Below are 14,967 nucleotides of genomic sequence, written 5' to 3' on the forward strand. Positions count from 1 at the left end.
CACCTATAACGTCTCCCTGATGGTAACAATTCGAAATATGAATGGCCAGAATGAGAACCGTCTGTGGAGATTTTTTGTGCGAGTAGAGAGTAGATGTATGTACAGGATGGGAACTGTGTTCTCTTTCATACGCATAACAAAGGCAGCGCAAGCAGGATTTGATTAGACTGCTTTTAGGGGGAGAGTCACCATCTGGCCAAGCCATAATCCAGTAGTTCCTGGTTATTTCAGGTTTCAACCAAGCCAATTTCAGAGAAGTTTAGCAGAGTAAATAGCCACGTGCTTGCCTTCTTTATGATCACTGCAGGCTCAACCAGAGAATGCCCACTACTGTGATGCTCTTGTGAGATAGATAGATAGATAGATAGATAGATAGAGAGAGAGAGAGAGAGAGAGAGAGAGAGAGAGAGAGAGAGAGAGAGAAGGAAGGATATCTATTCTTGTGAGATGGCACAATGTTTATTTTTTATTGCAATATCAACTGTGCAGTACGTTTTATTTCTCAACAGGCTATCGGCCTCCACCCTTCTCTGAAAAGTTCTATCTAATTGTAATTGAGAAGGACACCAATGGCTGCTCAATTCTTAACATGTGGCATTTGCACCTTAAGTCTGTCCAAGCATGTTTAGGTGAGTGAAGCTCTTGCAGATTAATACAGTTGATTTCATGATCTCTGTAACTGTAGGTGTGTTCACCTGTTTAACCACTTTTATACTGTTTCTGATCTGGAAAAAAAGATCCCTTACCCTGCTGTTAAGTCAGATCAGACTGCTGAAGAGCTCGTAGGCTATAACGGAATGGTCATTAACTCAAGTCAGATTGTACCTGTGCACCTATGGAATTTGATTACCTTGATTGTGATCTTAAGCACATATATCAGGAATAAGTCCCATTGAACATGGTGCATGTCATGCACAGGAAATCAGGAGTCAAAGCGGTTCAAATGCATACATTTATAGCATGCTAAGATACTCTCTACAAGAATCTGAACTATTAACAGTCAGAGCGGGTTGGCGGTAGATAAGAGCTAATGCAATTCAAGGTGAGCTAGACTTAGATGTCTTCTGGGCACAAAAGTATTCAAGACAAATGACATGCTTGATCCTTCCCTCAAGCTTTGCCTCATCATCTCCTACGGTGTGAGGAGGCTTAGTCCTAAACATAGAGATGGAAAGTCCAGAAGCTCATCCCTAAAGTATGTTTGCAGACCGTTAAAAACCCATAACATAAAATGACTTTGTTTTGATCTGTTCACATATGCCTTGAATGTTTAATTTAAAAATAAAATAAAATAAAAACAGTCTGTCTTCATTCCATTAACATGGTTTGTCCGTTATGCTTCTTGAAAGGATCCTCTGTTGATGTTCATTCGTTGGGACACCAGTTAACTGTTCCTGGGCAGCCAATGGCTGATTCTTCTCCAGAAACTTCACCTGGCACCATGCCGATGCTGCGTTCTTCATCGGTGGCTAACCTTCAGACGGCTAGTAAACTTATACTGAGCTCCAGCCTGGTTTACAGTTGCCCCTTGGATCTGCCCCCTGGGGTGGAGGTGGTACGAGCTACTCCTTCTGCAGGTAAAATAGGAGGCTGGACAAACTAATTAGTGATACCCTTTGTGGATGGGCCCTTGTTATTACTAGCAAATTATGCAAATAGATTGGGAGCCATCCCAAGTTTATTATAAAATGAGGGGGGTATATAAATGTTTTAAATGAATACATTTAGCCATTTATATATAAAATAACTATATAAACTTATTGTCAGGTTTCCAAGTCATGAAACCCATTCAAAAAGAAATAAGCAAAGTCCATCTTCCAAAACAAATTTCTTTTATTTAGGTAAGCATCAAATTGGCAACGTCTGTTGTAATTCCGGATCTGACACCAGGATTACACCACATAATATTGGAAATTAGAAACAACCTCCCAAAAGTCACATTCCCCAATAGGAGTAAATCAATGTTGCCTGGTGTCATCAATCTCCACCTCCAGGTCTCAGCAGGGACCTGTCCCCACGGGAAGGGAAGTCACCTAGCCAAAACAATCCTCACTATCTAACCACTCCTCCCACCTTAGGAATGTGGCGAGCCCAAAACCCTCCCCCCTTTACCAGCAAAGAGATAGAAAGAAAAGGAATATATGATTAGAATATAGAGCTAAATAAAATGGCTACACATATGTCAATTTCGGACTCGACACTTATATAGCTACCACTCTGGAGAGATTCCTGTAGAATAGGCACAAAACAATAAAGTAGCTAGTTTGAACTCTACATGCGTGGATCAGTCTGGTTGCTCACGCCTGACAATAGATTTCCTTTGAAGTTTGCATTCATGACTCTGTAGAGATTCCTGTAGAATAGGCACAAAACAATAAAGTAGCTAGTTTGAACTCTACATGCATGGGTCAGTCTGATTGTTCACGCCTGACAATAGACTTGCTTTGAAGTTTGTGTTCATGCAACTGTTGTTCCTAATCCTAACAATTATCTGATTTAATTCAGGGCACCTGAGCTCCTCCTCCATCTATCCTGTCTGTCTGGCCCCTTATTTGTTGGTGACGTCCTGTTCAGACAATAGAGTTCGATTCTGGAGGTGTTCCCTAGAGACTACAGAAAATGGCCAAGGTGGGTCAAAAGAAAGCTATTCCTGGAAAAAATGGCCTTTGATGAACGATGAGCAAGAAGATGCCACCAGCACCGTTTGCATTGTGGGGAGACCAGTTGCAGTTAGCTGCTCTTACACTGGCCGCTTGGCCGTAGCCTACAAGCAACCCATTCAGCCGAGTGGAGTTGTTTCCAAAGAATTTTCTATGCACGTGTGTATCTTTGAGTGCGAGTCCACTGGAGGATCGGAATGGGTTTTGGAACAGACCATCCATCTGGATGACCTCGTTAAAGTCGGGAGCGTCCTGGATTCCAGGGTTAGCGTAGACAGCAACTTATTTGTCTACAGTAAATCCGAAATCTTTTTGAACAAAGACCGGAACCTTATCCCAAACATCAAGCACCTGGTCCACTTAGACTGGGTTTCCAAGGAAGATGGTTCACATATACTTACAGTCGGGGTTGGTGCAAATATATTCATGTACGGACGTGTCTCGGGAATTGTGACAGAACAAACCAGCAGCAAAGATGGTCTGGCGGTCATTACCTTACCGCTCGGCGGGAGCATCAAGCAAGGCATCAAGTCCAGATGGATCCTTCTGAGATCCATTGATTTGGTGTCTTCAGTCGATGGCACCCCGTCCTTGCCCGTTTCCCTTTCTTGGGTGAGAGATGGCATCCTGGTGGTGGGAATGGACTGTGAAATGCATGTCTATGCCCAGTGGAAGCACGTCCTAAAATCTAGGAATGCAGAAAGCAATGGTTTTCCCCGTGATGATTCCCACATTACAGACCCACTCAAGGCTAGCTTGCTAGCCAAAAAAGCCAGCATCATTGACGGTGCGGGCATGGTGGATGATGTCTTCGGAACCCCCACCGTCATTCAAGATGGCGGGCTCTTCGAAGCAGCTTTCGTGCTTTCGCCAACTCTGCCCCAGTATCATCCCACCCAGCTTCTAGAGCTGATGGACTTGGGGAAAGTCCGCAGGGCGAAAGCTATTCTCTCCCACCTTGTAAAATGCATCGCAGGCGAAGTCGCTATCGTGAAAGACCCAGAATCGGCCGGTGGGGGCTCCAAGCGCCATCTCTCCCGCACCATCAGCGTGAGTGGTAGCACAGCAAAGGATGCGGTCACCACCGGGAAAGAAGGCACACGGGATTACACAGAAATCGATTCCATCCCACCGTTACCGTTGTACGCCTTGCTGGCAGCGGACCAAGACTCTACCTACAAAATAGAGGAAGCTCCTAAACAAACCAAAGACCTGGAACATCATAGGAAGAGGAAGGCTGAGGATCAATACTCTGATCTTTTCCAGGTCCAGCAGGTCACAACCGATGACTTCATTGATTTCGAGCCAGAGAGAAGGGAACATAAATCCAAAGTGATTAACCTTTCCCAATACGGTCCAACGTACTTTGGCCAAGAACATGCCAGTGTCCTGTCAAGCCATTTAATGCACTCAAGTTTGCCTGGACTGACTCGGCTGGAGCAAATGTTCTTGGTAGCCCTAGCAGACACTGTGGCCACCACAAGTACTGAGCTGGATGAAAACCGAGACAAGCACTACTCAGGTAAATAAGTGGTCTAATCGGAATGGAATGGAATGGAATGGAATGGAATGGAATGGAATAGAATAGAATAGAATAGAATAGAATAGAATAGAATAGAATAGAATAGAATAGAATAGAATAGAATAGAATAGAATAGAATAGAATAGAATAGAATAGAATAGAATAGAATATGGGATGGGATGGGATGGGATGGGATGGGATGGGATGGGATGGGATAGGATAGAATAGGATAGAATAGGGAGGAGGAGAAAGGAGAATGGAATGGAATAGAATGGAACAGAACAGAACAGAACAGACTTTACTGGCCAAGTGTGATTGGACACACAAGAAATTTGTCTTTGGTCCATAGGCTCCAGTGGACATAAGAAAAAAATAAAAATATATTCATTAAGAAACATAAGATACAACACTTAATGATAGGCATAGGTTACTAATGAGCAATCAAATCATACTAGGAAACAAATAAAACAATATAAATTGTAAAGATACAAGCAACACGGTTATAGCCATAAGTAGGAAGAGATAGGTAATAGGAAGGATGAGAAGAAGAATAGTAATACAGTCTTACTAAGTAGTTTGACAGTGTTGTGGGAATTAGTTGTTTAGCAGACTGATGGCATTCAGGAAAAAACTGTCCTTGTGCCTAGTTGTTCTGGTGTGCAGTGCTCTATCGTGTCATTTTGAGGGAAGGAGTTGAAACAATTTATGTCCAGGATGTGAGGGGTCCATAGATATTACATATTTTAGATGATCCTTTCACAAAGTGTACAGAATGTTGTTTGTTTGCACCGTAGTAAAATACTTGGTTTGCTCTTCCAGGGAGAGACACTTTAGATGAGTGTGGTCTGAGGTATCTACTAGCCATGCGCTTACACACCTGCCTTTTAACATCCCTTCCACCTTTATATCGCGTCCAGTTACTTCATCAAGGTAATATTTTAGAATGTAACAAAAGTAATAAATAAGAAAAAATATGAATTTATTCCTTCTATATACTTTTAAAGAATTAACACGATTATATTTTGAAAAATGGAAACAGATTTCTTTTGATCGTTGTGCAGGGGTTTCAACGTGCCACTTTGCTTGGGCATTTCATTCAGAAGCAGAGGAAGAACTGATCAATACGATTCCTGCCATTCAAAGAGGAGACCCCCAGTGGTCTGAGCTAAGAGCCATGGGGATAGGCTGGTGGGTCAGGAACATCAACACGCTTCGACGATGCATGGAAAAGGTAATCAGAGCTAGTATATAGAGCCAGCTTGGTCTGGTGGTTAAGACACCAGGGTAGAAACCAGGAGACTGGGAATTCTAGCGCCACTTTAGGCATGAAAGCCAGTTGGGTGATTTGGGGCCAATCACCAGGAGATTGGGAGTTCTAGTCTTGCCTTAGGCATGAAAGCCAACTGAATGACTTTGGGCCAATCATCAGAAGTCTAGGAGCTCTAGTCCTCCTTAGGCATGAGAGCCAGTTGGTTGACTTTGGGCCAATCACTAGGAGACTGAGAGTTGTAGTCCTGCCTTAGGCATGAAAGCCAACTGAATGACTTTGGGCCAATCATCAGAAGTCTAGGAGCTCTAGTCCTCCTTAGGCATGAGAGCCAGTTGGTTGACTTTGGGCCAATCACTAGGAGACTGAGAGTTCTAGTCCTGCCTTAGGCATGAAAGCCAACTGAATGACTTTGGGCCAATCATCAGAAGTCTAGGAGCTCTAGTCCTCCTTAGGCATGAGAGCCAGTTGGTTGACTTTGGGCCAATCACTAGGAGACTGAGAGTTCTAGTCCTGCCTTAGGCATGAAAGCCAGCTGGGTCAGTCATTCTCTCTCAGCCCAACCCATCTCATAGAGATATTTCATTATTCCGCCATCTTGGTGCCTACAATAACCTTGTTGCAGATGTCAGACAAATAATCCCTCAGCTGATACCAACTATAGATTGTGAACGGTTTTCCCGGAGGAGATGGAATCAGGGTATTTTTCAAATACCTGTACATTGTACAGTGGTGTCCTGCCCTGAGTGACACTGCATGACGATGACACTGTGTACCCTTCTGTTCAACACAAACAGGTTGCGAAAGCTGCCTTCCAGAGGAATAACGATGCATTGGATGCTGCTCTTTTTTATCTTGCAATGAAGAAGAAGGCTGTTGTCTGGGGATTATTTCGGTAAGTGAGGCAAGGAAATTGGTCCAGGGTAAGGCATGGTTTAGAAGAGGCTTCTGCAGAACGACAGAAACTCTTAGCTTTTGGATGCTAACAGCGGCGTAACCCAGGGTGTGTTTACTTAGAGGTAAATCCCGCTCAGTTTGGTGCAGTCAATGGATATCTACTGTGGGGGCTCAAAATGCAGCGTGATGTTTTTTCCTGCAGTTCCCAGCATGATGAGAAAATGACCCAGTTCTTCAGCCATAATTTCAGTGAGGACAGATGGCGCAAAGCTGCCCTGAAAAATGCCTTCGCCCTCCTGGGTGAAACAAAACACAAGCGCTTTGAGCAGCCGGTAGTCATTATAGCTTTTTTTTTAGGATATATTAGCTTGGATTGATCATTAAAGGATGCCATTGAGGTATGGGTTCAAAAGTACAGTGTGAGTTCAGAGGGAGGGAGGGTGGGTGGTGGGTGGGTGGGTGGATGGATGGATGGGCAGCGGACAGGTGGATGGGTGGGTGAATAGTTGTGTAGATGGAAGGATGGATAGGTGTGGGTGTGTTGAATGGGGATCAGTGGTCAGGAAAGGATGTGGTGGTTGGCTGCGCGGATAGTGAGTGTGTTGATGGACCAACGGAAAGATGGGTGGTTGGCTGCATGGATAGACAGACAGACTGATAAGTGTGTGCATGGATGGATGGATGGATTGGTAGGTGACTGTGTGGATGAATAGATGCATGGTTAGGTGCGTCGATGGATAGATGGATGATTTTGTCAGTGGACTGATGAATGGATGCATGGATGAATGGATGCATGGATGATGGGCAGGCAAGTGTGTTGATGGACAAACAGACAGGTGGTGCTTAGCTGCATGGATGGACAGACAGACTGATAAGTGCATATATGGATGGACTGATGGTCTATGGGTGATTTTGTCAATGGACTGATGAACCAATGGTTGGTTTGTTGGATGGATGAACAAATGGGAGAGTGTGTTGGACAGACAGAGGGATGTGTAGGTCTGTGGATGGATGGATGGATGGATGGATGGATGGATGGATGGATGGATGGATGGATGGACGAACAAACAGATGTGAGTGTGGGTAGAAGGATGAACAGATAGGTGTGTCAATGGACATGGATGGATGGGTGGGTTTATTGATGGATGGAGAGACAGGTGAGAGAGTTGTATGGATGGGCAGATGGGTATGTGTGGGTGTATGGATGAACAGATAGATGGAGAGTGTGTTAGTGGATCATCAAATGGAGACTTCCTTTTGTTTATCACTGCTCTTAGTTTAATGTTGGCTTCGGTGTTATAATTTTTTTTTTTAAACAAATTTTATTAATTTTCAAAGAGAGTACACAAACAAAACATAAGACATAAGAACATAAAACATCTTTTCTAACAACTACTTAACAAAACAAATAAGACATCTCATTTAAGTACTATATAGTTCTAAATTATCACGTTTCCACACACAATTTAATATGCATCTTATATATTCAACTTCATATCTTATTACTGTTTTCCATCTTCTCACTGTTTCTTCCTTTATTTCTGTTCAATTTTATTCATTAAACTTATACTTTCATGTATTTCATATTACTATATTTCATATTATTACTATTTCATATGTTCTTATCCAACATCATTACTCCTCAATGAACAAACACAGACTAACAAAACACATAACATAAAAACATAAAACTTCTTTTTAGAAAGCAGCTTAACCCCGGTTATAACTTTTTGTACAGACGTAAATCAAATTCATGCTCAGCTTATATACTATTTCATATCTTATTTAAAATTCTATATTTTGCATATATCTTCTCCCCTCTTTTCACTCTCTTAATTCTATTTTATTTATTAATCTCAATTTAAATCATTACACTTGTATCTTTTGTCCGTTCTTTTTCAATTATCCATTTATCTTTCTCTTTAACACAAACTTTTTCCTGTAGTGACTGGTTGAAGTATGACACCTTTCTATTTTCCCCAAAATTTAACACTTAAAATAATACATAGTTTCTATTCTGATTCTGCTTAGTACATTCTACATAACATTTTAAAATATAAAACATAATGATCTTATAGTATATTAAAAATAGTGTTCCATAACAAATTAGTTAATTAAACTAATTACACATTAATTACACAATCCCTACAGTATTCTATTAACACATATTTCAAATACAAATACTAAAATACAATCTTATGTACTTTTGCAGAATCTCTTTTAGATTATGTTTTACTCTTTATCTCTGAAAAAAATTGTTTATTAACATCTTGTTTTAAGCCTTTATAACTTCCCTTCACTTTATCCCTTCCTTCCTTGTCAAATCTAACCTTTTTACCCCCACCTCTCTCAATCTCCAACTTTTAATCTCCCTCTCTGTTGTATTCCTCTTTTCTGTTGCTTTCTATAATTGTATCGATTTTTCACCTTACTTTTCCCTTTCTTGGTTGTTTTTTTAGAACTTAAATTCTTCATTTTCTTCTCCTTTTTACCCTTTTTTAAAATCATATGTCCATTAAAGATGGCTTCTTCATCATCATCCCAGCCTTTTTCTTGTTGCATTTCCTGGTAAGCAGAAATCGCCATTTCTAAAAAGCAAAGGATAGATCCAAAAGAACCTTTGCCTTCCTCTTCCTCTTCTCTTAATCTTTCAAATTGCATTTTCAGTTCTTCAACAGATACCATTGTGAAAGAAATTTTTTTTTTAGACAATCCAAATGTTTTCTTAGTCTTTCAAAAGATAGTTAAGGTCCCAAAGTCATCAAGCAATCAAAATCAGTACAATCAGCACAGTCTGTTTCACTTTCTTCTACTTTCTCTTCCTGGGGCAAAATTCAATTACACAATTCCAAGGCATTTTTTTTGAAGTTTTATTGCGATTTAATCTCTAATCTTATAAAACTCCAAGCAGTCTCCTTCAACAAACATTAGTATAAATCATTTATCTCTCTTCCTTCCCACTTAAAGCAAAAAGATTTAAATTTTTAAATATCAGTGTTTAGAAATCTAATGTCCCCTTGGCTTCAATTTTGAAAGTTAGTACCTTCTGCTGCCAAAGAGGGTATTTCCGATTTCCATCTGCTGTCTCCGTGGGAAGGAAAGTGAGGAGAAAAAAACTTTCCTTTACTTTCCACCGCAGCTTAACGGTCTTCTATATCACTTAAAAAGCCAAAGTTCCAGGGTATTCAGATGTTAATTGTCGTCCCGGTTCAGCCAAAAGCTTTCTCTGTCTTCACTTCCTCCAGCACCTAACTTGTCCGGCTGAGAGGTTCTTTGTGACGGCCATTGCTGACTGTCGCTCCACCACCTTTGGAAAAGGGAGTTAAGCCGGCTGGGAAGGGGATGTGTGATATCCCCCGACCCCTGCCCGGATCTCCCCTCTCTTCAGCTATCCCTACAGGATAACTATAGCCTCCTAATCCAATTGGATCGAAGGCACTCCAGCAGCGAGCGCAGCAGGGATCGCGCACAAACGCGAATTCCTGCTGCCTCCGAAGCCTGTCAAACCGGAAGGGGTGTTATAATTTTGTTTTTATATATATAAATATAAATAAACTACATGAAATATAGGAGACCTTGTCTGTGTTTCCCTTCCCACCCACAGGTATGTCTTGAGAAGATGGAAGACATCCAGCTGGCTTTAATAATTGCTCGCTTGTATGAGTCTGAGTTTGAAATCTCCTCCGCCTACACAGCCATTCTTTATGAAAAAATTTTGGGCTGTAAGAAAGATGGAACTGGGTTCTGTTGCACAAATTTGCATCCAGATCCTTTCCTGAGAAGTCTGGCCTACTGGGTAATGAAAGAGTACACAAGAGCCCTTGACACCTTACTGGAACAAACCCCCAAAGAAGAAGATGAAAATCCAGGTGAAGAAATGTCGAAAAGCTCAGGCTTGAATAGGCAATGTAGAAAGATAGAATTGTGGAGTCTTTGGCGGTCTCTGAGCTTGGTTGGTTTCTTGCAGGCGTTTCATTATCCAACTAAGTAACATCATCAGGGCAACCAAGTTCAGACAGAGAGCAACAAGGGCTCCAGAGTTCAATTGTGAGCCAGAAATATTCTCTTCTAAAGATGTATTTGTTGCACAAGATGCTAGTAGTCACGTAGTATGTTTATCAGCACCCTTAATGTGGTTAACTTTGCTATTGCTTTGTACAAAGTCATTCAGATTTACGTAATTACGGGTCACTTCAGAGGAGATTGTTGGGGATCTTCTGAATACGTTCATTCATAAATGTGTTCAGAAAAATGTGTCTTAATCGACTCTAGATTCATTTGGGTGAAGACTTACATATCAGCAGCTTTGCAAGATCTACCAGAAATTGCAAGAGTGTGTAATTAACCAACTAGCCACCCATCTGCCATAGATCACACAGAGAACTTGTAGCAGCTTCAAAGCCAACAAATAACATTCTGTGGAGAGCCTCAATCATCTAGGTCAGGGGATGTCAAACTCAATTTCATTGAGAGCCACATCAGAGCTGTGGTTGACCTTGGGGGGCTAGGTAGGTGTGGCTGACTGGTTGAGTGTGGCCAACTGGGTGGGCATGGCCAGCTTGACCCTACTCCCCAAATGTCTGACAAGTTTCCTCTTTGCATTGGGTAGATTGGACCGAAGCCAGGCTGGCCTGATCTTTCATCTTTGCACTGGGTAGACCAGAACGCCTCTATGGGCCTTGAGTTTGACACCCCAATCTAGGTCCTGGTTGACCCAAAAGGCAACTGGACTTTCTTGGTTTTTTTTTCTTTGAAAATATTTTGCTTCTCATTCAAGAAGCTTCTTCATTCTAACTATTTCCATTCCCACCAGAAACCAATGAAGCTTCTTGGATGTGAAGCAAAATGTTTTTCAAAGGAGAAAAAATAATTTAAAAAAACCAGTCCAGCGATCTTTGGGGGAAAAAAAAACACCTTTGGTGCCTTTCTTGACTTGGACCCACAGGTATTTTTCAAAGGGTCCACTAAGCTGCCAAATTTGATGTGACAGATGTTCAATGTAAGCCTCAACGGCCATTTGTTTCCATTTTCCCTAGTTATTGTCAAATCCTGCAACCCCGTGGTGTTCAGTTTCTACAACTATCTGCGTACCCACCCTTTGCTCATCCGAAGGAATTTCTGCTCGCCCGATGGGACATTAGCAACATTGGGGTTGCAAGCGGATAAAAGTTTTGTGGACAAAATTAATCTCATTGAACGAAAACTCTTCTTCACCACTGCAAATGCTCATTTCAAAGTCGGTTGCCCTGTCCTGGCTCTGGAAGTGCTTTCAAAGCTTCCCAAAATAAGAAGCAAGTCCACACTTACAGCCAAGAAAGGAGAACCCACTCCACTAATGCAGAATGGTCTGAAGGCAGACCCAAATGTGTTAGACAAAGGCAGCACGGCAGATTGGTCGCAGCCGGTGGGCACTACGGAAGCTTCCTCCCTGGTTGACTGGAGCAAACCATTGATAACCTTTGAAGATGAACCTCTGAAACTAGACTGGGGGAATGACCAAAGCAGTTTACTTGATGAGGAAGAAGAGAAAGGTTTGATGATGAACGACCTAGAAAGTAAAGAACAAGAGGTCAAAAGTCCTGACCCCAGTCAAGGTGAGGAAGGTGAAATCGACAAAACGGAGGTTGACGTGATTGCCGAACAGCTCAAGTTCCGGGCCTGCCTAAAAATCCTCATGACAGAGTTGAGAACGTTGGCCACTGGCTACGAAGTAGATGGCGGGAAGCTCCGGTTCCAGTTGTACAACTGGCTGGAGAAAGAAATCGCCGCCTTGCACGAAATTTGCAACCACGAGGCAACCCAGGGCAAAGACGACGGCCAAGCCGAGAGCCAAGTCAGCGGGGATCTCTTGGGCCACCCAGAGATGGGGGAGAAGATGCCGTCGGGCTCCTACGAGTGGCATCAGGTCGAGCGGCGGCGGCTGCAAAGCAAGCGAGAGCACGCAGAGCGGCGGAAATGGTGGCTGCAGAAAAACCAGGCGCTTCTCCGGGTTTTCCTAAGCTATTGCAGCCTTCACGGGGCACAGGGGGGCGGCCTGGCTTCCGTCAGAATGGAGCTGAAGTTCTTGTTACAGGAATCTCAGCAGGTAAGAAGGCTCACCTGAGGATGTAGCATCATCGCTACATTTCTGCATTGAAACCCCTTATGCAAGTAGTGCCCAGCTTACATTTATTCATTTAGTCACCGTTCAAAGTTACAACAGCACTGAAGAAAGTGACTTTGGACCATTTTAGCAGGAGTCTCTGTGGCGCAGTGGTTAGAGTGCAGTATTACAGGCTACTTCTGCTGCCTGCTGGCTGCCTGCAATTTGGCAGTTCAAATTCCCACCAGGCTCAAGGTTGACTCAGCCTTCCATCCTTCCGAGGTCGGTAAAATGAGGACCCAGGTGGTTGTGGGCAAGAGGCCGACTCTGTAAACTGCTTAGAGAGGGCTGTAAAAGCACTGTGAAGCAGTATATAAGTAAGAGCTACTGCTATTTTCCTTTCTTCCTCCCTTCCTTCCTTCTGTGGTGGCGCAGTGGTTAGAATGCAGGATTGCAGGCTGACTCTGCCCACTGCCAGCAGTTCGATCCTGACCGGCTCAAGATTGACTCAGCCTTCCATCCTTCCGAGATCGGTAAAATGAGGACCCAGATTGTTGTGGGCAAGAGGCTGACTCTGTAAGCCGCTTAGAGAGGGATGTAAAAGCACTATTTTTCACATTAAGACCGTTGCAGCATCACTATGGCCACATAAAGCAAAATTCAGATGCTTGTCCACTGACTCATATTTATGAGGTCGCAGTGTCCCTGGGGTCATATGATCCCTGTTTGTGACCTGGAGGCCAGATTCACTTAACAACCGTGTCACTCGTTTTAACAACTGTGGCAAGAAACATTGTAAAATGAGGCAAAATTCACTGAACCATTGTCATGATTAGCAGCGGAAAATTTTGGGGCTCAGTTATGGCCCTAATTCGAAGACTCTACTGGTAAGCTCTTTGCCTAAAGGAAAAAGGAAAAAGATGCATTTATGATTTGTGTTTTGAAGATCAGAAAGAAATGGATAATAGAAAAATGTGAAGGGTTTTTTTTTTTGTAACTGTAGAGCAAAAGTCTTCAACCTTGGCAAGGTTAAGACTTGTGGACTTCAACTCCCAGAATTCCTCAGCTAACAGACTGGAATTCTGGGAGTTGAAGTCCACAAGTCCTAAAGCTATCAAGTTTGAAGACCCCTGATCTATCACCTATCACCTATCTTTCTATCATCTCTTTCTTTCTCCCTCCCTCTCTCTCTCTCTCTCTCTCTCTCGCTCTCTCTGTACCTACCTACCTATTTACCTATCTATCTATCATCTATCTACCATCTATCACAAGGGTCTTCAAACATGGCAAGTTTAAGACTTATGGATTCCAACTCCCAGAATTTCTGAGCTAACATGACTGGAGGAGGAATTCTGGGAGTTGAAGTCCACAAATCTGAAAGCTGTCAAGTTTGAAGACCCCTGCTGTAGAGTAAGAAGCTGCTTCTCTATATTTCTTTTTATTCTTTCTGATTTTTTTCCCTTTCTGGTTCTTTACTGCTTTTGCATACTATTTGTTCTTGCTGGTTTTTACATCCTTTGCAAAGCTTTTAATATATATATATATATATTTTTAAAGAGCAATGATATATTCCCAGTTCTGCCATTTTTCCCCCCTCCCATCAGGAAACTACTGTCAAACAACTACAGTCGCCACTTCCGCTGCCCACAACGTTACCGCTGCTCTCAGCCAGCATCGCTGCCACAAAAACTGTGATCGCCAACCCCGTCCTCTACTTAAACAACCACATCCACGATATCCTCTACACGATTGTCCAGATGAAAATGCCCCCACATCCCAACGTCGAAGATGTCAAGGTAATCAAATGGGAAAGTCCGCCTTGAGTGCCGAAGGGGCAGATTCAAAGAAGTGGACATTTAACGTCTGGTCTATATGAGTTTGGATTGAATCTGCCTGTTCTGACCCAACTGGAACCCCAAAGAGCAAACACAGACAAAGGCAGCAGCCCCCACCTTTTAAGGTTTAATGACGAATTCTGTTCCTTTACAGATTAAAGGCTGCTTTCCACTAATTAGCTCCGATAAAAAAGAGCCTTGCCAAGTTGTCCGTCAAGGCTACCAAAAACCCAGAGATAAGAACTAATTTACAAGATTCTCCAAACACGAACTAAGATACCCACAAGTTGAGCTTCAGAGCTTCTTTGCTTTCTGCAAAGAACACTTTTTCAAACCTGGCTTTTATCCTCTTGAGGGAGGGGCCATTACCTTGCAGCCTTACTCCCGAGTCGCCTGTGCTGTTGTAGCTGCTCTTTCCTGAAAGCAGCCCTGCGCGCACACGCACTTGGCACAGGCTCCTCGGGAACCTCCTCATTGCTGCTCCCAGCCCGTACAATCTCTGAAGGCAGCAGTCCACTCCCTGATGGTCCTGGCCCCTCATCAGAGTCATCACCCTCCTCAGCCATCTGCACCTGCTGCCAGCTAACCACAACACTGCCGCATCACTCCCCCGTGCAAAAATTGGAAGGCATGGTCTTCTGGGTGTTGCTGAACTACAACTCCCAGCATTCCTCCTTGTTGGCTGTATTGGCAGGTGCTACATA

The 14,967-nt window shown here is 43.0% G+C and overlaps 1 protein-coding gene across 1 annotated transcript in view; it reads left to right on the top strand.

The window, feature by feature from the left end:
* Positions 1–14,967, top strand: part of DMXL2 (Dmx like 2) — an 81,435-nt gene that overhangs the window by 33,873 nt on the left and 32,595 nt on the right. The window contains 10 exon segments of the mRNA XM_087941888.1: positions 510–629; positions 1,350–1,577; positions 2,506–4,182; positions 5,002–5,112; positions 5,244–5,413; positions 6,247–6,344; positions 6,549–6,744; positions 9,951–10,215; positions 11,383–12,431; positions 14,033–14,224. Coding sequence (XP_087798014.1) covers positions 510–629; positions 1,350–1,577; positions 2,506–4,182; positions 5,002–5,112; positions 5,244–5,413; positions 6,247–6,344; positions 6,549–6,744; positions 9,951–10,215; positions 11,383–12,431; positions 14,033–14,224 — 4,106 coding nt within the window.

The sequence above is a fragment of the Pseudonaja textilis genome, chromosome 13, assembly GCF_049901715.1.
Source record: "Pseudonaja textilis isolate UNSWEBS1 chromosome 13, rPseTex1.2, whole genome shotgun sequence".
Classification (NCBI taxonomy): Eukaryota; Metazoa; Chordata; class Lepidosauria; order Squamata; family Elapidae; genus Pseudonaja; species Pseudonaja textilis.